This window comes from Chelonoidis abingdonii, chromosome 2 (assembly GCF_003597395.2).
Source record: "Chelonoidis abingdonii isolate Lonesome George chromosome 2, CheloAbing_2.0, whole genome shotgun sequence".
In the NCBI taxonomy this organism is placed as follows: Eukaryota; Metazoa; Chordata; order Testudines; family Testudinidae; genus Chelonoidis; species Chelonoidis abingdonii.
In genome coordinates, this window is record NC_133770.1 from 95,171,876 (window position 1) to 95,199,702 (window position 27,827).

At 42.4% G+C, this 27,827-nt stretch overlaps 1 protein-coding gene across 1 annotated transcript in view; it reads left to right on the forward strand.

Annotated features, from left to right (window-relative positions):
- The window catches only part of EEPD1 (endonuclease/exonuclease/phosphatase family domain containing 1), an 88,320-nt gene extending 61,438 nt beyond the window's left edge, over nucleotides 1–26,882 (forward strand). Inside the window, exons 3-7 of the mRNA XM_032785452.2 lie at nucleotides 11,668–11,778; nucleotides 15,983–16,117; nucleotides 17,555–17,687; nucleotides 25,844–26,038; nucleotides 26,289–26,882. Coding sequence (XP_032641343.1) covers nucleotides 11,668–11,778; nucleotides 15,983–16,117; nucleotides 17,555–17,687; nucleotides 25,844–26,038; nucleotides 26,289–26,488 — 774 coding nt within the window. The 3' untranslated portion in view covers nucleotides 26,489–26,882. The remainder of the gene's footprint in view (nucleotides 1–11,667; nucleotides 11,779–15,982; nucleotides 16,118–17,554; nucleotides 17,688–25,843; nucleotides 26,039–26,288) is intronic.
- Nucleotides 26,883–27,827: the final 945 nt, after the last annotated feature.

Here is a 27,827-nt window from a genome sequence, read left to right on the forward strand (position 1 = left end):
GAAATCTGTTTTCATGACTTTAAGAAGTATAACGCAATGTATTGTAAAATGAGAAATCTATGGAGGAATGTGGAAAAGGGTAAACATTTGTGATGTGCGAGAAAACTGTTTATTTGTATATTTTTCCTTTTTAGAGCAACTTTCCTGAAATTGCGAAATCAGATCAAAATGGTTTCCCGCTTCCCTCTGAGCTTTTTTCTGCTATCTTAATTACTGTCGCATTTTATGTGGCAGTATGATTTTTATCCCAGACCTGGAAACATGTCAGTACAATTTTAAAAAATCCTTCTTCAGATAGGTTTCTTTTTACAGATCCTTTTTCCTTTGGGCTTGCTCAGTGCAATGCTCATGACAACGAGAAGATAAACAGATTCTGGGGAAACCAGATCATGGCAAATCGATATAGCTTTATTATTTTTGTCTCACCATTGAACAGGAAACTAGTTCTTCTCTTTTTATCTTGTACTTCAGAGGGAATTTCTCCATTTGGCTTGCAAATTAGGGGCCAGATTCTGATAATCTGACTGGCCTTGAGTAGTCCTATTGATTCCTCGATGATTAAAGTACTATTTGAGGTGAGTAAGGGTATCAGAATCTAGCATTAAAGTCTTGATCCTGCTCCACTGAAGTAAATGGGAGTTTTGCAATTCATTTCAGTGGCAGCAGGAACAAGCTATAAGTGCACAAGCTTGAGAGGTTGAGTGTCTTCCACTCCCATTGACTTCAGTTGCTGATCACATTGTAGGAACAAGCCTCAAAGGAATATCCCTGAACGTGAAGTTCCCTTTAACATCTGTTGCATACTGTATGGTTTCATTGAGCGGTTTCAGAATAATAGTGGGAAATAGAGTGTATATATACCTTTGCTAAACATACAGTAGTTTCCTTTGTGGTAGGTTTGACTTTCTTCTTTATATTTGAAGTTATGTCCAGCTTGACACATTTGTAATAAGTTTTCTGAATATTCTGATGTGGTTTTATTGCTCTAACACAGTGTTTCCCAAACTTGGGACGCCGCTTGTTTAGGGAAAGCTCCTGTGGGCCAGGCCTGTTTGTTTACCTGATGCATCCATCCCAAGTTTGGGAAACACTGCTCTAACAAGATCGCTAATAGGATCCTCCAAGCATTCATGTATTCTCAGGAAGAATGTGTACAAATAAATACAAAGAGAGATATTGTACTGTGGTTTCTCTGAAGGCCAAAATGGTAGCAGATTAAAACTTTTCCTTCCTTTCCAGAAACAACAAACTATTTAATTTTGAAGGCGTCATGTTCTTGCTAAAGCCAAGTAAATGAGTGAACTGTTTTATAGCTATGAATTCAAGGATTCATTTCTTATAAGAACTCTTTGATGAAAAGATCCCTTTGTGATCATGAGGACACTCCCTTTTTTCTGCTGTATCTAGATATTTAAGTAGTCTTGTTATTTATGATTATGCTGATTCTTTTATGCATAAATCAGATCAAAACATTGATTTATTTGAAAGTAATTCAAAAATGACTTACAATATTTAGTTACTAATCTTCAAAGCCTCTATGAGCCAACAAAATTATCTGCATTTATTGGAAACACATGAAATTATGAACAGTGAAGCCATTTTTATCATGAGTTTTATTAGGTGTTTTTTCTCATAGTTTCAGCTTCTGGAGTCATGTGATTACATGAGTATCTCAGCTTTCATTAAAAAAAAAAAAAAAAGGGAAAGTAAGCTTCTAACCCTCATGGATGTGGAAGAAAGCTTGAAAAAGTGAGCCCTAAAGGCCCCCAAAGCAGAAGGCAGCACATAAAACAATACATTTTGCTCATGACTTGGGGGGTAAGAGAGGCATGATTCATGTTTTTTGAATGCTTGGGATTGGCGATAGTATAAGTAAGAGCATAAATATGTATGACAACCTTGCCTTTCCTTTTCTCCCACACCTCCTATTAAAACTCCAGAATTCTCTGTGATTTTCTGCTGGGGAGAGGAAGCTTTTACTGCAGCTTCCCAACAACCATGGTAGATGGATGGCTTCACTCTGGTAGTAATCTTACATTGTTGTCCTTTTGCAGCTGATTACTGCCCAACCCTTGAATTCTAAAGGAATTCAGACCTCTTTCCACATCATGCAACAGGCTCCGCTCCTCATATTGGGCCTGATCCTGCATAATTTAAATCAATGGGAGCTTTACCGTGAACTTCAGTGGGTACAGCACCAAGCTAATTTAGAGCAAAATTCTCATATTTTCCCTGTGCATTATACATGTGGCTCTCCCATCAGGGAGCAGAACAGCAGTGTAGATCTCCAGCATGCATACAGGAGAGGAGAATTTTCCACAAAATCACAAACTGGTTGAGAAATACTTTCCAGTCTGTTTTGACTGTAGATAGTTAATAGTTCTGTAGTTCCTTTGGCACTGGCACATAACGCTTACAGGGCATGATTATATTATATTTTCTCTTCGTTGCTGCATATCACTGTCCTGCACCAAAGATGATACACTTCTGTGTGTTTTTTTGTTTTTGTTTTTTTAAGGTCTGTAAGAAGATTTTCTTTACATAAATAATAAATTTGTTTAGAATGAAGCTAGGAAAACACAAATGAACGGTCTGAACTGTTACCTCAAGACTTCTGTGTTTAAAGGACAGACACAGGACTATTTTTGTAGACTGTAATCTTTTTTTAATCAAATCTTCAAAGATAAAAAGTGTAATATCTGACAGGAAATTACAAAGAAGTCTTCTGTGAAGTAATTGTGGTGAGTTTTTCTCTGTGTTCCCATACCAATTAAAACTTACTATCCGGTTTTCCAAAACATCAGCTGAAGGAAGAAAAGCAAATAATTTGGGATTTTAAAAAACCTAGATCTTTACATAAACTGATCAGGGTCAAGTACTTTCAGTTCATAAGTGGAAATAGGCTACTGTATAGTAAATAAGGATTGTACAGTAAAATAACAAAGGTGTACTATATGTTCCTTCAGCAGTGAGCACAGTGATTTTAGAAATCATGCAAGCACCATAAATGAGTATTGCAGCAGCTGCAAGAGTGCTTCATGTTCTAATCTGGTTCATTTTAACCAGTACTCAGCACCTAGAAAATCTCTGGAACAACACTGTGATCCACAAAGCCTGAGTTAGTGGCCTAGACTCCAAATAACTAATAGGGAGAGAGAGATGCCTAAGAATGTGATCCACAAAAGCCGGCACACTCTGTGGGGAGCTGCCTAAGCTAGCCAGTGGGAGATGCCAACGAGAGGGTTGTGTCTTAAGCCCCAGCCTCCTCACAGAGATAATTGCCTATCTCTGTTAGCGATCCACAGTTGGGAACTCCACACCTGGAGTCTGGTGGCTGAGGTGCGTAAGTCACTTTTTTGTGAGAATGAGTTAGGCATCTGCCTCACACCACACCAAATGGCCAGAGGAGGAGGTGATGACCTTATAACATTTAACCTAGAGGTTAGAGCACTCACTCGGGATGGGAGAGAGCCATGTTCGATTTTTCCCTCCTCTGGCAGGCCGGGAGAAAGGATTTGAACAGGGTTTCTCATCTCTCAGGAGAGCACTCAAGCCACCAAACTATGGGATGTTCTGCTGGGGGCTCCCTCAATCTCTGCTGTTGAAGCTGACCACTCTGGATTGATGATGAGAGTCATTGGGCCAGAGAGAAAGAGAGTAAGACTGATGCTGCAGTCCAGTGGTGAAGGCAGCCACCTGGAAGATGGGAGTCCCAGGGTCCAGTCCCCGAACTCCAGTGATTCTGTCATTATTTATCCATAATGGCGTAGCTTCAGCAGGGAGAGACTGAGGGAACCCCATGTAAGAATATCTCATAATTCAGTGGTTGGGGCACTCTCCTGAGAGGTAGGAGACCCCTATTCAAATCCTTGCTCCCCACTAGGAAGAACACAGAATTGAACCTGGGTCTCCCACATCCCAGGTGAGCACTCTAGCCACTGGACTAAAAGTTTTAAGGTGGTGCTTTCACCTCCTCATGCCAGATTTTGAATGAGACCCAATCTGATAAGCTTCCTCTGAGCTCACCTACTGGATTGGGCTCAGTGGGCAAGAAAGGCAGCCGAACACCTATTTTCCCATGGTTCATGGATCACCTTGGGGCTTATGCAGGAGAGATGCTTCTGGACACCTAGAGGGAGGTAGCAGAACACATGCCCAGAGGCAGAAACTTAGGCACCTGGAGAACTGTTACTATAAAAACCTCGTTCCCAAGTGAGTTTAGGGACCTACAGGGTTAGGCAACATCCAAGTGGGAATTGTGTGCTCATAGCGCGTCTAGGTCTGGGGGTGAGGCACTTAGGTACCTTTGTGGAGCTGCACCTCAGGACCTGATTTGAGGCCCTGGCTTTCACTTCTCCCCAAGCATATGCATGCTCACTTGAACAATTCAAGTAACTGTGTACATGCTAATATTACAATTTGCATCCAGGGCAAGTGGGTTTTGCAGATGCAAATTCTTAACACTTCTGTGGTCACAGTTGTTAAAGTGTGCTTGCAAGTATTCATAGACGCAAAGTGAGGGTGGGTGTATGGAGTAGGTGAAGTCTGGAAATTTGCAGGACAAGACTGGTTAAAGGCCCAGCTGAATGTCTAGTGCTGAACTGCTCTGTCTCAGTTCCACTGTCTGTAAAAGGGTTCTTTGGTGCATGAATTAGTTAATGTTTATGAAGTACTTTGAAGATGAAAAGAGCTATTTAAGGGCTAAATATTATTAGTTATTTAGTACTAGTATTAGGAGAAAGAAATAAAGAAGCAGACATAGGGAGCCTATCCAAAGCTACAGACCCAATTCAAACTGAAGAGCAGAGAATAGGAGGGTCACACTGACATGGCAAAGCAGGTAGAAAGGCAAAATGAGGCAGAGTCAAAGTTCACATAAGGGTTTGGTTTGATTTGGTTTTGGTGGTGGTCTCACTTTCATCTCATTTTTTCTTTAAACTTTCTTTCATTCTTGCATTTTTCTCTGAACTTGTATAACCCTCAGCTCCTAAAACCTACAAGGTTGTTGGTATCTCACTTTAATCTAGTTATACAACTGAATCAAGAATGAAAGGTAGAAAGCTTTTTTCCAAAACATACCTATTTATGTGTCTGTGATAGGAAACTGATTTTATGTGGTTTTCTGCTCTCTTTTGTAAATAGCTAATAATTAGTTTTTCATCAGGCCCAAAGAATGTCTCTTAAGTTTTAACATCCTTTATGCAATATCAATATTTAAATTAGTGAAAAACCATTAAACGACCGTTAATAAAGTCTCCCTGAAAAGGACTAATTAAGTAGCCATCTATAAAACACAATACTTCAGCAAATGAGTCCTATTTATATATATGCTTGTATGGTTCCTATCAATGCAGTATGTGAGTACCTCCCAAACACTAACGTATTTATCCATCCAAACACTCTGGTATTAATCCCATTGTACAGAAGGGAAATTGATACGGATAGGGAGAAAGTAACTTGCCCAGGTTCCACTATGTCAGAGAGAAATTTAATCTAGATGTGTTGAGTCCCCATTAGTGCTTTAGCTATGGGGCCCGTTCCTTTCATCCAGCAGGTGTACAGTTTGGTTGTTGAATAAGCAAGATGACATTAAAAGATGTGATGCTCCTGTGCCTGCATCTTGTACAGTGTCTTGTGCCTAGGCAAAATGGATGTAAAATGCTATCAGTCTGCATAAGGGAATGGTCAATTCTGAATTGGTTGTATTTTATATCCACTTTATACTTACTTTGCACTAGTGCAAATGACTGCACAAGGTACAGGACAATGGAGAATCACTGAGGCGCATAATGTTTGGCCATTTATCTAGCTGACCAGTTGGACAGAAAAGCAAAAGAAAACCCTACCTCTTTGTTCCTCATCACAAAAGTTTTCTAGCAGCCTCGGGTTCTATTCCCCTTGAGAATCAATGTCAAATCAGGACACTCATAACTGAAAGTGTGAAAAAATATATTCAAGAAAGGGAGAACCTTAAACCACCTTCTCTCCTCCCAGTTGTCTAGGTCACAAGCTCAGCTGTGGCGCACTAGCCCTAGCTGTGTCCTTCAGATCACTCTTTTTTTTCTTGGACTCCAAGATAGCTCAGAGAGGGCCATCCAGAGGTGGGGTGCAATTTGCCTCAGGCCCCAGGCCCCACTGGCCCAAGCCCTGGTCCGGCAGCAGTCTGGGTCTTCAGCGGCATTTTGGTGGTGGAGGGGGCCTTCAGTCACTCTGGATCTTCGGCGGCATTTCGGCGATGGGGGGTCCTTCAGTGTTGCTGAAGACGCAGAGCGACTGAAGGGCCCCCCACTGCCGAAATGCTGCCAAAGACCCGGACCGCCACCGGGTTAGTATAAGCGGCACAGCTCCCCAGCTTTGCCCCAGGCCCCTGAATCCTCTGGATGGCCCTGAGCTCAGATGAGAACTACAAATGTGTTGCTCTGATTAGGTTTTCTTGTTGGGAGCTGATTTAAACTCCACTCCTGAATGAGAACAGTTGAGAAGCGAACAGGACATGAACACAAAGTTTAAGCTGGAGCCACTGTCAAGCTAAAATTGATAGTGGCTCCAGGGGCAACAGGAAATGTAGTAACACAACGAGAGGCAGGGAAGGGGAAATGGAGGAAGAAACCTGGGGAAGGATAAATTAGAGACTGGATTAGAAGAGAGTTATCTCTGGGTGATCTTACGAAACAATGTTCACACTTCCTTTTTGTTGTATCTTCTAAATCTTTAAGCCTATGTGAAATAAAAATCTTGTGTTTCAAAGTGGAAGCTGATTGCCAGAAGCATCAGGAAGAGAATTATTTTCCGTAGACAGAATCACACAATTAACAAAGCATATTTTAGGTCTCTCTTGTTTACCTTCCTCTGAAGCACACAGCACAGTACTGGCTGCTGCAGGAGGCAGGATATCAAATTTGGTGGTCTGTTCGTGCATAGCACATCCTATGTCCTTGCCTAACATGGTAAAACATTTCATTGATTGGTCAAGCTCTCCTTTTCAGATACCACGATCACAGCAATCCTTCAGACCCCTCGGACTTCATGGACTTCAAGTGTCTCTCCCCACATCTCTCAACTTTCTCAAAATAAAATCAGCTCTACCTCTGCTAATGTTGTTCTTCTTAAAATACACCTCTACTCAGCTATAGCGTGGTCGTGGGGAGCCAAAAATCCCTACCGCGTTATAGCTGAAACCCCATTATATCAGGGTAGGGGCGGCAGGGCTCCGGTGGTGATTTAAAGAGCTCCAGCCGCTGTGGGGAGCCCCAGGCCCTTTAAATTGCCGGTGGAGCCCCACTGCCACAGCCCCAGGGTAGCAGCAGTGGGGCTCCAGTGGTGATTTAAAGGGCCCTGGGCTCCCTGCAGCAGCCAGAGCCTCAGGCCCTTTAAATCGCCAGCGAGCCCCGCTGCCGCAGCCCCAGGGTAGGGGTGGTAGGGCTCCAGCGGTGATTTAAAGAGCTCCAGGCTCTAGCCGCTGCAGGGAGCCTGTGCCCTTTAAATCGCTGGCGAGCCCCACTGCCGCAGCCCTGGGGTAGCGGCGGCAGGGCTCCAGCAGGATTTAAAGGGCCCGGGGCTCCCTACAGCAGCCAGAGCCCTGAACCCTTTAAAGCACTGCCCGAGCCCCATTGCCGCAGCCCCAGAGTAGTGGTGGCAGGGCTCTAGCGGTGATTTAAAGGGCCCGCGGCTCCCTACAGCAGCCGGAGCCCCAGACCCTTTAAAGTGCTGCTGGAGCCCCGCTGCTACCGCGCTATACGTGAACCCGTGTTATATTGGGTCGTGTTATAGCGGGATAGAGGTGTATTTGAAATCACTGGCAATTGATGATATAGATTTAATATGTATTTCCTGTGCCCCTCCATCTAAATGTGTTGATTTGATTCCATTTAACAATTATCTCTACATTTAAGAGAACACATCTCTAGGGATTAGCCACCTATTTCCCCCTCACTGCCCTGCTTTCCTCCAAAAAAACAAAACAAACAAAAAAAAACTATTTAACCTATTATCCATCAAGCAATTTTTAAAAAAATCTATAGAAAAATGCATATGCAAAGGCATTTTTAAAAAAGAATATTTATTCCCTACCATTCTCTCTCTCTCTCTTTCTCTCTCTCTCTTTTTTAAGTGACAGCAAGGTCAGCACTGCTTTAGTAAAGTATATTGCTATTTACATTTACTGTAGTGCCCTTTGGTTCAAAAGCCTCTATGGGAATGTAACAAACTGGACAGCTAATTGCTTTGAGCACCTTTTTAAAATTCACACTGATTAACACATGGAAGTGTGTTGTGCTGTGTTAATGGGCTTGCAGCAGAAGTCTCTTGAAATATTTTTTTGTTCCTTTTCTGCCTGTGTTATGCATTTGTGTCTGAAATTTAAGGATCCTTCCAAAGTGGAAGCACGTGCTAACAACAAATAACATATCTGCGCACTACTTTATAAAAACCCCAAGCTTTGTTTTCTTGGATCATTTGTGGTTCCCATATGGCTCAGTTTCTCTTGGGCAGCACACTCTTTTCTGAGACAGAAGGTCTAGCTTTGCCTCAAACAAGCGCTGGGCTCAGCCTCGTTCCCAGTGCTGATACTGCAGAGCAATTTTAGGCAAGGTGTGTGGCATTAGAGATTTATTTTTGGAGAAGATAAACCAAAATCCTCTCTGACTGTTTCTGGTAAGAATGGAAGTTAACCCTGGAATTCTGTGAGATGGGTTCTGAGGTCAGTTTATGAGTCACCAAAGCTTGCATAACAGTGCTGTATTGATAAACACAATGTCACTTTTAGCTCTTTACATGGATCAGTTATTCTTGTTGGTCAATGGGAACAAAAATGGATGATTTGCATCCGCAGTAATGACACGTTAGGTTAAATATTGGGAAAACTTGCAAAGGAGCAAACTGCCAAGGGTAGTTGTACAGTCACTATTATTGGGTACATTCAAGGTTATGCTCAGTATGCATCCATGGGTTCAGAGAATGAAACAGATCCTAGTATAGTGTGGTGGATGGAGTATACCATTGCTGAACCCCTTGACTTGCCTTGCAAACTTAATAATCCTGGTTTACTACAAGCTTTGGGAAATCTGGATTCTGAAAGGTGCCAAAGAAAAAAAAAAAAAAAAAATTCTGTTCTATTGCTCTCTTTATAAGGAATTTATTTTTATGAGAGTTTTGCAAAGCCCAAGGCATCCTTTGATCAAGAGTTTTGTATTAATGTTTCTTGCCCATCTAAAGGACTCTAAGCTCAGTGGTTTGAGCATTGGCCTGCTAAACCCAGGGTTGTGAGTTCTATTGTTGAGGGGACCATTTAGGGAACTGGCGTAAAAATCTGGGGATTGGTCCTGCTTTGAGCAATAGGTTGGACTAGATGACCTCCTGAGGTCCCTTCCAACGTTGATATTATGTAATATTAAAAAATGGATTTATCACAGATCTAATTTAAACTGGAGAATGAATAAGGGATGCAGGTTTTCTTCATGTGGACCAAGCACCTACCTGTATATTTGTATTGTAAAAAGTGAAACCTAATGTACTTTGATATTGGATTTTGTAGGCAGGACAGCATGAATTGAGAAATGCCCTTCTTCACTTGAGCACAGAGATGACCTAAAGCAAGCAAGCTGAGAGAATTTCAAAGTTTGTGTGCCTTCTCCACTGGAAAAGGGCCACAAGTCAAGATCAGCTTATTCAGAGCAAGTTCTCAAACCCCTCTGATTATATCCCAAATGCATTGTTTTGGGGGTTTTTTGAGGAAGAACTGTGTGATCTTTTGCTCCATCCACTTTGTTTGAGCACACTTAAATCGTAGTCTTGTCAGGTCAATTTGCTGGAACCAAAATCTTAGTACTAGTTGAATGCAGGTGCTCTTTTCAATAATGGATATTTTAGTTTTTATTTAATACTGTCAGGTTCTGACCTGCTCTTCCAGACCCTTGCAGCATAAAGATAGGTGAATTCCTTGTTTAGATTTATAATCTTTTATCTCCAACAGTGTTTTTGTTTTATGATTTAAATTATTAAAATACTGAAAAACTTAGTTAGACAAATTAATTCTTGGTGCAAACCCAATGAGTTGCACCACAAATTCTTCTTTATTATTATATTTAATTGTGTTTATTATTAGGGACCAACCAAGAATGGGGCCCCATTTTGTTAGGTATTGTGTATACCTTATTGTTTTGTTGATTATCACAAGTGTGATTAGGGTAGTGCTTATATATGGAGATATACCTAGCTCATAGAGCTGGAAGGGACCCCAAAGGGTCATTGAGTCTAGTCCCCTACCTTCACTAGCAGGACTAAGTACTGATTTTGTCCTAGATCCCTAAGTGGCCCCCTCAAGGATTGAACTCACAACCCTGGGTTTAACAGGCTAATGCTCAAACTACTGAGCTATCCTTCCCCCCGTGCTTCAAGTTATAATAAAGGAACACTAATAATATAATACATTTATACAGCACCTTTTCATGAAAAGCCCCAGAGCCCTTTACATATCAAACGCTTCAACTCTTAATTTAGAAACTAAAAGTGACTTGGTCTTCTACATATAAAACGGTTGTTGGATTGCATAGTCCTGGGGCATAGACACTAAAAGCTTGAGCATCAGATGTGTCTAAATTATATACAAGGCAGTCCATCAAGTCTGCAGGTTCTGACCTTATTTAAAAAAGAGAAAAGAAAAGAAAAAGAAAAAGAAATAGGTATGAGAATGGCAGAAAATAGTAAGTTGGGAAGATATTCAGTGTTATTCTGATCCACAGCCCCAACCCAGCCCTGAGTTCCATGCAAGAGACCTGTACACCTCCACAGAAGCCCATTGAAGCTGGTAAACCTCTGTATGGTCAGCGTTGTCTGTCTGCACTGCCCAGTTTGCAGTATTGGAGCTCTTTGTTGCTTTTAACTTAGTTCTTTGTTTTGGTGTGACATTCAGGATGCAAGATTTCACCTAAAGAGAACTCTTCTCAAGGAAAACATTGGTGTTTTTGCAGAACAATATACTACAAGAGTGCAGAGGGGCTGGAACAGGACATGGGTCTGGCCCTGTGATTATGTCCTAGATAGAGTTATAATCATTGGAAGCAGGCACAAAAGGAATTCTTTTCAAATATAACAAGCTTGGCTATTACTTTTTACTGCAAATGATGATTAGAGACTTTCAAATACTCTTAACTCCTTATAGTTCACTGAAAGGACTGGCGCTTTGAATAAGTTAACTTGACGGTCAAATGTTTTAAATAAGAAGTTATAATTATAGCATCTACAAAGTTCTTAAAATGTCAAAGTGAGTGCAAGTTAGTGCAGAATTTGGCTTGGTGTTCCTTTTATGCAAACTGTCACAGAGGTTAACATTTCAGAGTTTCTGTTATGTGCTAGTGACGTGCACTTGTTCTCTCTATGTTAACAAGCCTTCCTTTCCACGGCTTGGTCAAGCTGTTGCTGTATCAAAACCCGGGGGCCAGATCCAGAGCTGGTATAAATTGACATCACTCCATTTAAGTCAAGGGAGATGTGTCGTTTTACACCAGCTGAGGAGCTGGCCTCACATCCGTAGATGGCGTGTGTTTAATATTTCAATAGAGGTTATTATTTGTCATCTCCACTGTGTCTATTATTAATACTGGCTGCTTTACTCTTGTTTGGGGGGTGGGGAGAGAAACTCTCTACAAAGCTTTTTCTTTTCCTTTGCAGTTTTGTATGGAGTTGAACCAGCCGACTCTGCCAAACATCCGCAAATGGAAGGGCCCTAGAGGATGCTGGAAGGGTGTTGTTTCCGAGAAACCTTCAGGCGAGCTACATAAGGTACATTAATCCCCAAAGCTTGACCTTTTACTTCATTTTGTTTTGCTCAAGCCAAGGACATATTTTTAATTTGGGCCAAAGCATTCTGCAATTTTTTTGCAGGGGGGTGGGGCGGCAAGGTTTGCAATTCTCTTCTGTTTTGAGCTGACTCTTCTTATGGTATTTGATTTTACTTTTGCAAAGGCCACACAATAGAATAAGAAGATAGTCCTGCAGTCTGCATGCTGAAATACTGAAGTACTTCCCGAGTACTATTCTGCTAGTCAGCTAACCTTGTTCCATGATATAATGTTGGCTGGATGTTGGTAATGTTTTCAGTTTTCTTAGTTTGCAAATTAAGTCCTCACAGAGAATCTGTTCAGTGCTCTTTTGTCATCTGGAAAAGTAACTTATGTTCTATGTTCCAGAAACTGTATCTTGCATATATTTAAAGTACTCTGTGGGCATTGTTAAAAAATAAACACAGGACTGCAATTTTACTTTTACATACAGCACTTCCTATATTTAGAGTGTATATTGCAGTAAAGTATTTCTCCTGTAATGTAATAACAATTATTTATTGGCACCCACCATTGTGGACAATACACAAAATATATTTACACTGAGCTGGATTCTGCAAGGCTTCCTGAGGCTAAGTAGTGCCTTACTCTTTGAGAAGCTGTCTCATTTATTCCAGTGAGACTACTGAGGAGTAAAGTACCCTTCAGTATGCCAGGATCTGGTCTCTTGTTATTAAATATGATAATTTGCATGACACTTATAATTGTATAGTTCTGCACCCATCATGTCATGAAGATGAGACATGTCCCCATGGAAGGAAATGAATTGTTTGTGGTTGTACAAGGAGATTATTTTCAGTCTATTCTGGGTATTGTTTTTATGAAACAGATGGCAACGGTTGTGTCCCATTAAAAACCTCATTACAGTACTGAAAAAAGAATCCACAGCTTCATTTTTCTCCTCCACATATGAATCATGTTACTATTCAAGTTTGTTCATAGCTTGTTGTGACAGTTGTTGGGTGCTGTCATGGTTTTGAAGTGGAAGCTAAAGGAAAAAAGAAGCATTTCCTTTGCAAATTAAACACAGCTACTGGGATTAATCGAAAAGCCACATAAGCAACATAAGAAATGTATTCTAGCAATCACTGGAAACACGTTGATGCTTTTTAATAGGGCTGTAAAGTGATTACAAAATTAATCGTGATTAATCGCGTTGTTAAACAATAATAGGATATCATTTATTTAAATATTTTTGATGTTTTCTACATTTTCAAATATATTGATTTCAACTATAACACAGAATACAAAGTGTACTGTGCTCACTTTACATTTATTTTTATTACAAAAAACAAAAGAAATTGTATTTTTCAAATAACCTCATACAAGTACTGTAGTGCAATCTCTGCAATGAAAATGCAACTTACAAATATAGATTTTTTTTATTGTGTTTACATAACTGCACTCAAAAACAAAACAACATAAAACTTTAGCACCTACAAGTCCACTCAGTCCTACTTCTTGTTCAGCCAATTGCTCAGACAGGCAAGCTTGTTTACATTTGCAGGAGATAATGCTGCCGCTTCTTGTTTATAATGTCACATGAAAGTGAGAACAGGCATTCGCATGGCACCGTTGTAGCCACTGTCGCAAGATATTTATGTGCCAAATGCGGTAAAGATTCATATGTCCTTTCATGCTTCAACCACCATTCCAGAGGACATGTCCATGCTCATGATGGGTTCTGCTCAATAACGATTCAAATAGTGCGGACTACATGTTCATTTTCATCATCTGAGTCAGGTGCCACCAACAGAAGGTTGATTTTCTTTTCTGGTGGTTTGGGGTCTGTAGTTTCTGCTTCATAGTGTTGCTCTTCCAAGACTTCTGAAAGCATGCTCCACACTCATCCCTCTTAGATTTTGGAAGGCACTTCAGAGTCTTAAACCTTGGGTCGAGTGCTGTAGCTATCTTGAGAAATCTCACTTTGCTACCTTCTTTGTGTTTTGTCAAATCTGCAGTGAAAGGGTTCTTAAAATGAACAACATGTGCTGGGATATCTTCCAAGATTGCTATAACATGAAATATATCGCAAAATGCAGCTAAAACAGAGCAGGAGACATACAATTCTCCCCCAAGGAGTTCAGTCACAAATTTAACTAACACATTATTTTTTTAACGAGTATCATCAGTATAGAACCATGTCCTCTGGAATGGTGGCAAAGCATAAAGGGCATAAGACTGTTTAGCATATCTGGCATGTAAATACTTGCAATGCTGGCTATAAAAGTGCCATGTGATTGCCTGTTCTCACTTTCAGTTGATATAAATAAGAGGCGGGCAGCACTGTCTCCTGTAAATGTAAACAAACTTGATTGACTGAATATGAAGTAGGACTGAATGGACTTCTAGGCTCTAAAGTTTTACATTGTTTTTTTTTTGAGTGCAGTTATGTAGCCAAATAAATAAATCTACATTTGTAAGTTGCATTTTCACAATAAAAAGATTGCATTGCAATACTTGTGTGAAGTGAATTGAAAAATGCTATTTCTTTTATCATTCTTACAGTGAAATATTTGTAATCAAAATAATATAGAGTGAGCACTGTACATAGGGCTGGCTCCAGAGTTTTTGTCGCCCCAAGCAGCTCAGAAAAAAAAAAAGCAAAAAGCCATGATCGTGATTTGCGGGAGCTCTACTGCCGCCGCTTCAAAATTCAGCATCAGGTCTTTCAATCCGAGAGGGAGTGAGGGACCCGCCACTGAAGAGTCGGACATGCCGCCCCTTCCCCATTGCCGCCCCAAACACCTGCTTGCAGAGTTGGTGCCTGGAGCCAGCCCTGACTGTACACTATATTTTGTGTTGTAACTGAAATCAATATATTTGAAAAGGTAGAAGAACATCCTAAAATATTGAATAAATTTCAGTTGATATTTTTTTGTTTAACAGTGCAATTAAAACTGTGATTAAACGTGATTAACTCAAAAAAATTAATCGTGTGAGTTAACTGCAATTAATTGACAGCCTTACAGTTTAAGTTTTAATGTGAATGCATAACAGTACCTATTTGGGTGCACAGTGTGCTAATCCATTTCAAGGTATTTTTATCCCTTGGTTGGAAAATGCCGTTTCTACTCTCTATTGCCAGATTCACCACAGCGTTTGATGGGTGGGAAATAGGAAGCCAAAGAGTTATGCTAATATTCATTTGCCAGATGAAATAGTTGTGGTACTATTTTAAAGGTTTAAGCAGTCTTTAACTGAGCTAGCAAAGAATTTTAGTTAATCCTAATGTCTTCTTACAAAGCCTGTGGAAATATAGCACAGTGGATGCTGCTTTTTTATTGCATCCAGGAATGGAAAGCCATTTCTACGACTGGCTTTAGCTAGGATTCATTTGGAAGGAGGTGTTTAAAAAAGGTCAGGGAGAGCCAGAGGGGTGTGTGCATGTGAGAAAGAAAGACAGACAGTAGTGACCCCAGCAAGAGCTCCTGGATATATTATATCTAAATCAGAGGCGTCTCCTAGAATACCCAGGGAACCGATCTCAGACTTGCCCATACTATACCCTTTGAAAGGATGCATCTTACACTGCTACCAGCCCATACCGCATGCAGCCATGTTACCAGTGGAATAGTTGAGGAGGTTTATTAAATGCAGAGACTGCTGACTAAATGTAGCAGTGCTGTAAGTTACACGGGCCTCAGTTGGCCAGAAGACGGGTACAAGCGGCTGTAAGTAGTTCAAAGCTGTGTAAATTCAGCCCTTGGTGTAAGCAGTTTTCATTGAGGTCAGTGGAAGTTGTGGCTGAATTTGGCCATGGAGCATTCTTTTTAGGGTGTTGTGGGCATAAATTCAAGTGACTGGGTAGAGGAGCTGTTTTACTCTCACACTCTACTGTTTGTAGCTTTGCTCTTCCTCCTCCTCCTCCTCGCCTGGCATGTGTGGTAAGTTAAACTCATTCTGCGCCTCCACTGAATGCTAAATCAGCACAAGTTGCCTCGCATTGCCATGTGTCTCATTTTCTGAACAGCTTATGCCGCCGTTGATACTACTGAACTTGAACCATAGACGCTGGTGGGAGTGACACGCTCCAGGCTGCGTTGGGCTGAGTGTAGCCTTATGTGCGAGTCATGGAATGATGAAGGGAATGGTGTCACAATGTTTCAGCTTTTGTTACCAGCTTTTTCCCTTTTTAATTGTAGAGTGTCGAATATTCTGGCTTCCTCTGGGACACAACGGCTGGCATTGAGCTGAAGGATGCCTCCTCCCAGGAAAACACACACACTAATGGCAATGGGAAACATGCCTACCCTCACCCTTACCTTGCACATTTCAAGGTAGTGGAATCGTGTTGAGTTTACCTTTTTAATTATGCTTCTGTAAAAACCTTTTAGATAGAAAATCTAAAGGAGCAACATTTCCTTTTTAGTGACTAAAAGTTGCCTGGCCTTTAATGGAGGCCAATACATTGACCTGTTGTATCATAAACAAAGCAGCTTACTCTGACTGTGATAAGGCATTAGCAGGCCTTATCCCTCTGTACTGAAGAGGTGAGAGCGAAGGCCCTTCTGCTTCCATGGACGGGGGGTAACAACAATCAGCAGATCTCAGCAGCATGGAAGATGGTGCGGACTAGGCATGCTGACTCTCTGCTTTGCTCTACTCCTTTATCAGCCCAGGGGGAGCACCTCCACTCCGCAGGCTATGCGTGGTGGGAAGAGAAGGTATGGGGGGAATCTATATATGGCAGTGACCTCTTTAAACTCTATGGGAAATGTTGATATAAATCCATGCTAATCTTGTTCCACCTTCACCTTTGAGGGTGGGGCAGGTCCAGTAGAAACAACCACAGGACCAGTGCAATTATGCCATAAACTCTGGAAGGAGTATGGGAAGCAATGTGGAAGCATAGGGGCTCCAGTAGTCCTGAGATCTGCAGTCTGAGCTCCCCGATGCCTGCAGGGGTGAGACAGGCTCAAATCTTTCCCTTAGTGGAGACATGTAAAGTCAGTTCCACCAGTGAGACCTTACAAAGTTTCTAAGCTCTTTCACTGGGACAGCCCTTTTCGGAGTGTCAACAAACTCTAGAAGCGTTGTCTGTCTGAAATGGGGTTCTGGCCTGTATGTCTGTATGTGTATGAACACAAGAGACCAAGTGTCAACTTGATGCACCTGCCTTCACATAAAATAAACTGGGATACAGAGGGATCATGGTTTGTGACTATGATGCCTTTGATAATATTTGAAATAATTTCTAATATGTACAAAAAAGGTCAAAATTAGAGCAATTTAGGGATACTACTGCTTGCTTTTTACACACACCAGATGGTGATCTGAATACCAGCTGCTATGTGTGCGCTGGGCAGAGAGACCAGTGAACAGTTTTCATCAAGGAGTTGCATTTGGTCTCTGTGACATTTTAGTACTATTCATAATACGGGATAATTAATATGTGTAATAACTGAACAAAGTTGGCATTATGTGTATTTTCAGAAGTAATGTGTGTTGTGTTGGTACACAAAGTAAAGCATCTTATTGCTTATGAAAAGCCACTTGCTTCCCGAGGCCTGAAAGGATAGAACTATATTGCAACTAGAGCTGAAGAATGTCTGCCCTGTACTTTTAAAAGAAAAGAAAAAATAAATCATACCCTCATCCAGGTGACCAGTCCCAAGTGCTAAATACATGTGCTCTAGGTGTGAGTGACCACATGAAAAGCTTATGCCTTTGTAAACCATCCTGATCCTTTCTTTATGTTGTTTTCTCCTTTTTAGATTGGAATGAATGATCTAACACTGGTTAACCTTCATCTGGCCCTGTCACCATTAGCAGGAGAGAATACAGAGAAGAATCATGATAGCCACAGATTAGCAGCCTTTGCACAGACTCTGCAAGAAACACTGAAAGGTATGACTTTATTTTTATCCAAGGATATGCACACAGGTCAGCTTATCTAATACAACTGATCTAAAATTAAGACCCACATCAACTTTATATTCTCACACTGCCCATTTCAGTTTAAAAGTTCTGAGCTATTTCCATCCCATGAGTTTCTCAGTATGACTTCTAAGGCATGAGCTCCTTGGTACTAGGACTATCTTATTGTGCTGAGCACATTGTTGATCCTTAACAATTACCAGTAATTAATATGGGCCTGATTCACTTTACACTGGTTTCCCATTGATCTATATGGAATTACTTGTGATTGTTAGCAAAGCACTATTCATAGAATATCAGGGTTGGAAGGGACCACAGGAGGTCATCTAATCCAACTTCCTGCTCAAAGCAGGACCAGTCCTCACACAGATTTTTTGCTCCAGATCCCTAAATAGCCCCCTCAAGGATTGAACTCATAACCCCGGGTTAGCAGGCCAATGCTCAAACCACTGAGCTTTCCCGGCCCCCCAAGAAATCAATTTTCCCTGCCAGTGAACAATCCACCCAGAGCCACTAACAGCACGAGGGGGAGGACCCAAGCTATACACCAACCTCCCATTTTAGAGTTCACTCTCACTACCCTAGTATAGCTCTTTCTATGTGAAGTAAGCTGGGGAAGGTATACAGGTAATAGAAACAAGTGTTCTAGGTAAGGCTTGAACTCATAACCCCAGCAGTAGGCCCCTTTGTACTAACGAGTTGCATCACTGCAGGTGCTTGATGCCAATGGAATACTCACATGCTTGAAGTTAAACACATGCTAAAGTGCTTTGCTGAAATGGGGCTTATGTGAGATCAGAATCAGGACTGGTGATTTTTCACACATAAATTGATTGTATACACTTACTTCAGAGTATTTTTGTAACTGCTTTGGAAAAAAACAGTGCATCTCTCAAATCATTTGTTGCACATTTAAAAAGAAGAAGAAGAAAGCCAAAGCCTAAATTGTTGTAAATGCAGAGTACCGTATATACTCGTTCATATGCCGAACTTTTTTAGTAAGAAAGGGAAGCACCAGAGAGGGGGATTGGCTTATGAATGAGTATAGAGAGGGAGAGGTGAGACCAGCCCCTCCCTGCAACAGAGGGAGGAAGGAGAGGCAGCACAGCCAGCAGAGACAGAAGGGAAAAGGCAAGGCCAGAGTCTCCTTGCTTCTGGCCACGCTGCTCTCCCCTCAGCCTCTGAAGCAGCTGCAGCTCCGGGGTTGGCAGGCTGCAGCCGTGCCACTCGGCCCCGCCCCCCAGAGCGGGCTGTGGCTGCGCCACCTGGGCACTGGGGCACTCTGCGGCCATGCCGTCTGGCCCACCCCGCTGGACATGCTGCAGCCGCACTGCCCAGTCTGGCCCACTGGAGCAGGCTGTGGCCGTGTTGCCCAGCCTGCTGGAGCAGCACCAGGCAGGCCAGAGACATCCTCCCCTGGCCCTCCCCAGATAAGGTGGGAAGGGATGGGATGGGGAGAGTGTGGGGGTCCTGGGCAAGGGGTGGGGTCACGTGGGGGTGGTCACAGGGGTTACTCTCCTGACTCCCAGCTTCTCCCCCCCCAAAAAAAATTTCTCCACCCCGTCAGGGTAAGCATTTGACGCACTGAGACACTTTGTTTACTTAGATTTACCTCCGTGCCTGCAGATGCTTGAGGTAAACAAACCATCTCGGCCCAGCAGTGGCTTATCCTGATGGCCCAGGAGCCAAAGTTTGCTGACCCCTGAATTATAGGGTTGGCTTATGAACGAGTTATACAAAATTTCCATTTCTACTTATCCATCTTGGGGGGTCGGCTTATATAGGAACCAGCTTATATATGGTATATACAGTAATTCCACTGACAGCATGTAAATCAGAGTAGATTTTGACATGTATATGAATATGTAATTTAATAAAGAGAAGCTTGACTCTGTCCCACTTCTGATAACCTGCCTGCTTCCTGTCTGGGTACTTGTAGGTTGGGCTCAAACAGTTTCTTATGAGGCTAAGCAGTGATTTTCCAGTACTTATTGTTTTTAATATTAGGGCTCTTCATAGGAATAGGGGTAGGGAAAGTGAGCATGTTGTTTGCTGTTTAACAAAGACCAAACAGTTACAAGGTTACGTATGTGATGATTTTCAGTTTGGTCCAGTTTTGCAAGGTCAGTCACATGAAGAGTTCGGAATCAATACCAATCTCCTATTCCAGGAGAGGTGTGAGTAGTTTTTATGCACACTCTCTTGTTTTCCTTTGAGCTGCAAGATGTCAGTCAAGGCTATTTTTAAATTGTACTGTGTTAAGTATTTGTTCACATAATTTGAAAGGATTCTTTAAAAAAAAGGATCGTTTATATAACACATTTGAGCCAAATTCAGCATAACAAGATACAGCTTTATTGAAGCCAGTAGAGTTGCACTCACTTACTCTGGGTCTGAATTTAGGTCTTCTTCTTTAGAGTTTTAGTTTAGTTCTGTTTTCACTTATTTTAACCTGGGTTTAATATAAGAATGGCCATGCTGTGTCAGACCAATGGTCCTTCTGGTTTGGAGCATTACGGAGGAATGGTACTGTTGGGTTGCGTTCAGTTTTTCACCTAAAGCAAGAATTCAAACTCTTTGGAGATAGCTACACTTGCAGCTGTACAGCGCTGGAAGTTAAACCTGTCTTTGTATAGCTGAGTAGGGAAAGCGCTGCAATCTGTCCACACTGTCAGCTGACAGCGTGCTGTCATGGCCAAATTTGCAGCATCTGCAGCGGCATTGGGAGCAATACATTATGGGCAGCTATCCCAGCGTTCAAGTGGCTGCAACATGCTTTTCAAAAGGGGTGGGGTGGGGTGGAGTGTGACAGGCAGCATGGGGGAGAGAGAGAGAGAAAGAGAATGTGTGGTTTTTTGGAGCCGACATTGTGTCAGCTTCCTGCCTTGCATGTTCTGACGCCTTCCACACCCCTCTCTCACTCACTGAAAGCAAACAGCAGCTGTTTGTTTCCTCACAGACCAGATAAGCAGCCTCGCTGAAATGGACCCCCCAACCTCCGCCGCGCTGCTTCTCTCCTCAAGAAAACACTAGCTGTGAGCGCTCCAAAGGGAGCCTCCCTGCCTCTGCTCAGTCACAGCAAACAGTAGCTGTGTTTGGTTTTTTGATAAACAGCTCCGGGAGCCCAGAGTTCACAACAAAACAAAGAGCGGAACCTTCACTTAATAGGATTATGGGAAGCTTCCAGAGGTCAGTCATGGTGTACTAGGATTATTCCCTGTTTACACTGGCACCCCAGCGCTGCAGCAGCAGCGCTATTCTCTTTATTCCTCTCGGTGAGGTGGAGTACAAGCAGCGCTGTAGCCACGGAGATACAGCACTGTATGTGCCTTGCCAGTGTGGACGGGGAGTGAGTTACAGCGCTATAAAGCCACCAACAGCACTGTAACTCTCAAGTGTAGCCAAGGCCTTTGTCTTGTGTAAAGACTGCCATGTATCTTCTCCAAACATACAGCACACAGGTCCTCATTCGTGAAGGAATTTAAGCACAAGCATAACTTTGAGCCTAAATCGGGCTGAATTCAGTCCCACTGAAGTCAATGAGATGACTCATGTGCTCTATTTCCTTCCTTTTATCAGGCCATAATATGTGGATAGTAAAGACAGGATTTCACCGGGATACTCAAGTCTGTCACTTAGTTTATGTGTTAAAATGAAGTGAAGTGAGACTTTAAGGAAAACTTTTCTACTTTCAGACTCCTTTCGTGAACAAATGACAGGTTTGTTGTCTTGCACACGTGTGACATGGTACCTGTGCACTGGAGGAAGTTAATTATTAAGCATATCTCCCTCATGGAGCGCTCTGGGTCCTCAAGAGCAATAGAGTCTCCTTGTTCCTCCCTCATCCATGACCGTATGGTCTTAGGCCAGTGAGCTCTGGATTCTTTGTGCTCTTCCCTCTGGGAGCGATTGAGAGGCTGTCTCTCCTACAGCTGCTAAGAGCTGACCCCATGCACCCAGCTCCGTTTTTTTCCTCTCAAACACTATGCCTGTCTCAGTTCAATGCACAAGTCTACGTGGTCCCACCCATATACAAGCCATCCTGGGCCACAGTTAGTTGTCCTAATATGTCCGTCAGGCTCCATGCCCAGTAACTCTCCCCCTCCCTTGCTGGCCTAGCCACCACAGGCTGTCCATGTAATGGGCGCCCAGTTTAGACAGATCTTTGAGGTTCTGGGAGGGTCCTTCTTTCTGGAACCTCCTCATAGGTTCCCTGCTCCATGTCATGCCCTTCCATCACTTCCTTCAAGATGAGGTCAGGTCTTACCCTAGCACATTGTGGAAAATCTATTTCATTGCTATGGGACTGATCCAAAGCTCACTGAAGTCAATGGAAAGATTACCATTGAGTTAGGTGGACTTTGGATCAGCCCCTGTGAGACTGCTGGAAGGAAATGAAGGCGTCACAATTCTCTGAGAGAAAACAGTGTTCAGTTCTGCTTATTATCTAGTAGGAGATGGTGATTTATCTTTCGTTGACTATCATTGCAAGGGATCTAGACATGCCTTCACTAATCACTTTGGTATACAGATGATTAAATAAAGAGATTGGGGAGGGGAGTAGAGCATTGATAAGAGTCTTCTTGCCCTGAAATTGCAATGTACAGAGGTTTTTTGCATTTCAATACTGTGGCTGTCAGGTAGGCTAAGAAAAGTGTTGTTCTCCACTGCCATAAAACCAACGAAGTATGGCTCAGGGAAACTGTTCCAAGTAGTGGACAGCTTAATGAATCTGCTTTGTCTCTGTTTGGAAACAGAACATAGTGGAATCTTTCTCATTAGGAAGACTTTTCCATCTATTTAATTAAGATCACTTTGATCTGGATGATTCTGGCTATGGTAACGTGAGAACCCAGAAGACTGGACAAGCATGCCATCATCTCAAAACTGAGTGCCACCTGATCTTGCCAGCTGAGATTCTGGAAGTGCAAGGCTCAGACTTGTGAGAGGGACCTTTGTTACTCACAAATAGTGAAAACTGGACTGGTGGGGGCTGTTTGGAGTCCATTTTTTTATGAAGATTACTAATACCTCCTTCTGGGGAGAAAAAAATGTATTAGATTCTCTCAGCTGTTAGCCTTTTGCTCAGGAAGCCATCACTGAACGATAGCAATCTTGCCAATCACGGCTCAGTCTCAAAGCTTCTTTTCTTGAAGAGAGTGATTGGTAAAGTTGCAGCAAGATGCTTCTGGGATCCTTGTGCTCCTTTTCAGGCTAGTTTCCAGCAGGGATGTTGTGATTGTGTTAGTTTTCTTGGCCAGTGACTTTGGCCAAAGGCTGCATCTCTATGTGGATTATTTTAGCTATTTCAGCAGTTTTTGATATCCTTGCCCAAAAGCAATTGTAGACCTAATATGAGGCTGGAGAGGTGCTTTTGGTGGCTCTATTCTTCCTCACTAAAAAGGGGAAGGATGGTCCAGTGATTAGAGGTAATTAGCATGTTCTGCCACCTATTTCACTGCAACACTGTAACATCATGACCCATGTGATCTGATTCATTTCCCTGCTCTTACCAAGACTGAGATCTTAGTTGGTTGTGGGACAGACATGCGAAACTCAGGACTGATGGATACCATCCTGTGCATGTTAGTGCACGAAACGTGGTACCCGACCAGATTGGATATAGGCTGGAAGGTGGGAATAAAAAAGATTTAAAATTTAAAAGGATGCCTTCAAACATTTGTTTCATAAACTGTTAAAATGGTGTTTTCTATTTGTAGTAATGAGAAGCATGAAAGTAAACCGATTACTTCCAGAGTGGTTCCGACCTCATCCATCAGGCAGGCATTGATTTCCCTCATAATTCTAATGGAGCTGAAAATAGCATGATTTTTTCTTTTAGAAGGGGGAGCCACTGTCACAAACACTCTGCAGAGTAATTACTAAATCTCATGTGGTTTGTGATACTCTTAGAAGATTGAAGACAATGGTGGTTTCTCGGTTTCATTATTTTTAATCGGGTAAAGGTTGATTCTACCACCCTCTTTCTTATGGGGCAGCTTGGTTTTGCAGTGGGATATCTTTCCCCCTTCTAAAGCATTAGCAAAAAGAAGAATGCAGTGTAGTTGTAGCTGTGTCAGTCACAGGATATGAGAGAGACGAGGTGGGGGAGGCAGTATTTTATACTGGACCAACATCTGTTCATGAGAGAACATGTCAACTGCGTGTCTCTCTCACCAACAGAAGTTGGTCCAGCAAGCAAAGAGATAGCAGGGAACAGGGTTTGTTGTTTAATTTGAGCTCCCTCTGCTGGCTGACTGCCTCTACAGCAACAGAACATAATTGTAACCAATTAGACCAGGGGCCCTTCAGACCTAGGGAAGAGTTCAGCTACTGGTTAGAGCTGGATCTAGGGTGGGCACAGTCCAGGAAACAAGCCGAGAGTCCATACAGGAGGGACAGAAGCCAAATGCCACAGCCTGAGGGTAAACCAAAGTTTGTAAGCCAGAGACAGAGCCAAGGACCAGTACCAGAGAGACTGAAGCCGAATCCAGAACCAGAGGGTCAATCAGAGCAGTAAGCCAGAGATAGAGCCTGGGATTGAAGCCAGAGGGGAGCAGGCTCTGGAACAAGGGCAAGCACAGCTGCAGACGTGGTGCACATTGAGCAGCCGCTGATCTGCTGTGGGAACCAGGCTTATAAGCAGGGTTGCGAAACCAGCAGTCAGTCAGGGATGTGGCCAGTCTGTCAATGCCACGGCAGTACAATGGGGTCCCTGGCTGCCTAGCAGTGAAGTTTGTCAGGGAGCAGGCCAGTATCTGGACCTAGCTGATCTGGTCTGTGACAGTAGTTGTAGGTTGGTACGTCAATAGCAGATATTTGAAATAAACTCATTCTCAAAGAATGGCAAATTTTAACAAACACACATATTATTAATGCACACGATATTCTCCATCAGATTTTCTGAGGTCAAATTTCAGGCTATTTTAGCACACTTGTGTCCTTTTTAGCAGTTTACTCGTAGTCATTCACCAGGTTATAATGCAATGACTTCTTTTGTTGGACACCAGCATCACTGAGGTCATCACCACAGCCCTGAGAGTGGTCTGAGTTAGGTACCAGAGGAGTCTTTTATCAAGGGATGGAAGAGACACAAATATCTAGAGACTGATTCTCTTCTTACATTAGCGTAATCAAAGATATCTTCAGTGATAGCCTTGGAGCTACACTGGTGTCAAAGCAGCAGAATATTTCAGGAATGAAGATGAGGTTTAAAAATAAAATATTTGGAATCTAGACAATTTTCCACATATATTTAAGGTGAGATTTTTAAAGGAGCCTAAAGAAGTTGAGCGCATAACATCCTTAGTTCCTTTCATAATCTCAACCTTAGACAAACTCTGAGGCATCTCAAAGTTCCACAAAATCCATTGAATCACATAGGCAAATAAATACAAGTTTCATTTCTTCTATAGATTTATAGAATCCTGGATTATGAATTGCAAGGGGTCACAACTGCTGCTTTTGCCACCAGTCTCACAGGCTGCTAGACCTGGTGATTTTTTTAAATTTCTTAAATCTACAATTTTAGAATGAGTGTCCTGCATTCTCATGTTTTTCTGGCACTGATCCATCCTTTAGGAAGACGCACCCTTCTTTGTATTTTCACAAAAATGTCTTGGTGGCAAAACTGTAAAAGGACAGCATCAGGGCATATTTGGCCCAAAATGTAGATCTTGTTTAAAACAAAACAACAAACAAGCAAACAAAACCCTCCCACCTTTTACAACGCTTAAGATTCCTAAGATCTACAAGATCAGATTTACCACCACATGGTGGTAGGGTCAGCCTGTCATTGTGTACAAATGGATAGTTCCCCAGACATAGTTGTGATGAGGGAAATTCAAAAAGGAAACAAGCAGCATAAATTGTGCAATGTATATTGGATTTCCAGATTCTTTTTATGAATTGTCATAAACCGCGTGGCTATTAGTAAGATAGGTAAGCTAATGTGTGTGTTCACAATAGAAGGTTTTTAACCCTATCATGTCATGTTAAAAAAACAAACAGCGCTATGCAAAGTAAATTCAGCATCACTACTAGTGATTGTATTTCTTTTCCCACATCCCATATTTAATCACTGATTTTTTTTCTCCATCCTTTTCTTGTCCTTTTAATTTTTCTAGGAGAAAAAGATGTGATCATTTTAGGAGATTTTAACCAAGCCCCAGACAGCAGTGACCTCGATCTTTTGAGAAAAGAAAAGTTCCATCACCTAGTCCCTGCAAATACATATACAAACATCAGCACAAAGAATCCTCAGGGATCTAAGTCACTGGATAACATCTGGATCAGTCGAAGCTTGAAAAAGGTCTTCACAGGTAAAATGTCTCTATCAGCGGAGACAATGTTTGAAAACACCTTCTTTATATGACCCCTTCCAGAATGGCATCTTGACTCACCCCTGGATAGTGTTACCTCAGCAGCAGCCCCCTTGATGTCAGTCGGAGGGAGATTCCTCATGTGCATAAGTGTTTGCAGAATTGGGCCCTAGGCCTTATGTGAATTAAGCTGCTTTCCTCTAGCTTCTTTCCATACTGATCTTTGTCTCTGCAATTGTTCTGCATGCAGGTCACTGGGCTGTTGTGAGAGAAGGCCTTACAAATATATGGATCCCTGATAACTGGTCCTGGGGAGGAGTGGCTTCAGAACACTGCCCTGTATTAGCTGAATTTTACATGGAAAAGGACTGGAACAGAAAAGAGGTGACCCGAAATGGAAACGGGGTAACTGTGGAACGCAGTAATTCAAACATTAAACATGAACGATGATGAACTAGGGGTTGACAGGACCCAGTGAGAAGATCCCATTGCTTGAGGCTCAAGTGTGAAGCAGAACTGCCTCCCCCCCACCCCATTTAGAAAGCATCAGCCTCTGCTTCTGATGATGTCTCTCCCCTACCCCTCCCCACCCTCCCAGTGCCCCTCATGGGTGTTTTAGGGTATCTCACTGCAGCAGAGCGATTTGTAACTTTTTACGGACGCAATGGACGCTTTCACGCCTGAGGACTTGGAGGAGAATCATACAGAAAATAAAATGCACTTTTACTACGGCACGTTATCTCTGTTAAAACCCAGTGGAACAGGGCTTTTGTTGTTGTTGAAGTTTTTAAGTGATTCCTTGTAAAGTGAAGCAATAATGGAGACCATAAAAAGAGAAAAGAGACACCTTGGAAACTGTCAGTGATTTGTTGAGTATAGTTTAACACTTGCAAAAACTGCCATGATGTAACATTTCTTTCCTACCAATACATGATCTGAACTGGGGATTATATAGGGCTAGTTTGAGTCCTTTGATCTCAGAGAGGCAAACATTCTCCCGTTGCGCTTGAAGTGGAGAGTAATTTAGTTCATCCTTTTTCAGAATCCAGCTTACTTCCCCCGTGCACCCAGCCAGCTACTCAAGCTGGCAATGAGTGGGTAGAGCCAAAGTTGCTCTCCTCTCTGACTCCTTGCTCACAGGGTGAAATATTGGCGGAGCAGCCCCTGCTTCCTACCCTGCAGATGGAGCTGTAATCTGAATAACCCTGGTACGGCTGAGCAGAGAATTTGCGGTGGTCTTGGAGACAATCTAGCCCATAGTATTTATCCATGAGTTAGCATTTTTAACAAACAGCTGTCTCCACAATGCAGTGGTGTACGTCAGTGGGCTGTGAATTCTAATGCTAATCAACATCCTCAGCCAGGACTAAATTAACATGCCCAAGAGAACTTTTAGTGCACACCAGCAGGGTCTACACAGGCCATTAGTATGCAACACTTTGGTGCACATTCAAATTCACACCCCACTGATATGCACTACCACATCGGATAGGTAAGCCCTAACTTTTTCTTTCCTGAGAGCAGAGGGAATACAGTCCTAGAGTCATGAAGCTTAAGGCCAGGAGAGACCACAAGCTCATCTAATCTGATCTTCTGTATATCACAGGCCATTAATACCACTCAGCCCCCACACACTAAACCCGACAACTGAAAGTAGACCAGAAAGTATTACACCCACCGGAGACTGGACTGTTATGGGCCACAGGCAGAGAACAGGAGGGACTGAGGTGCACCAATGCCCAAGGCCACCACCATGTTAGGGAAATGATTAAATGAGATCTGTCTGGAC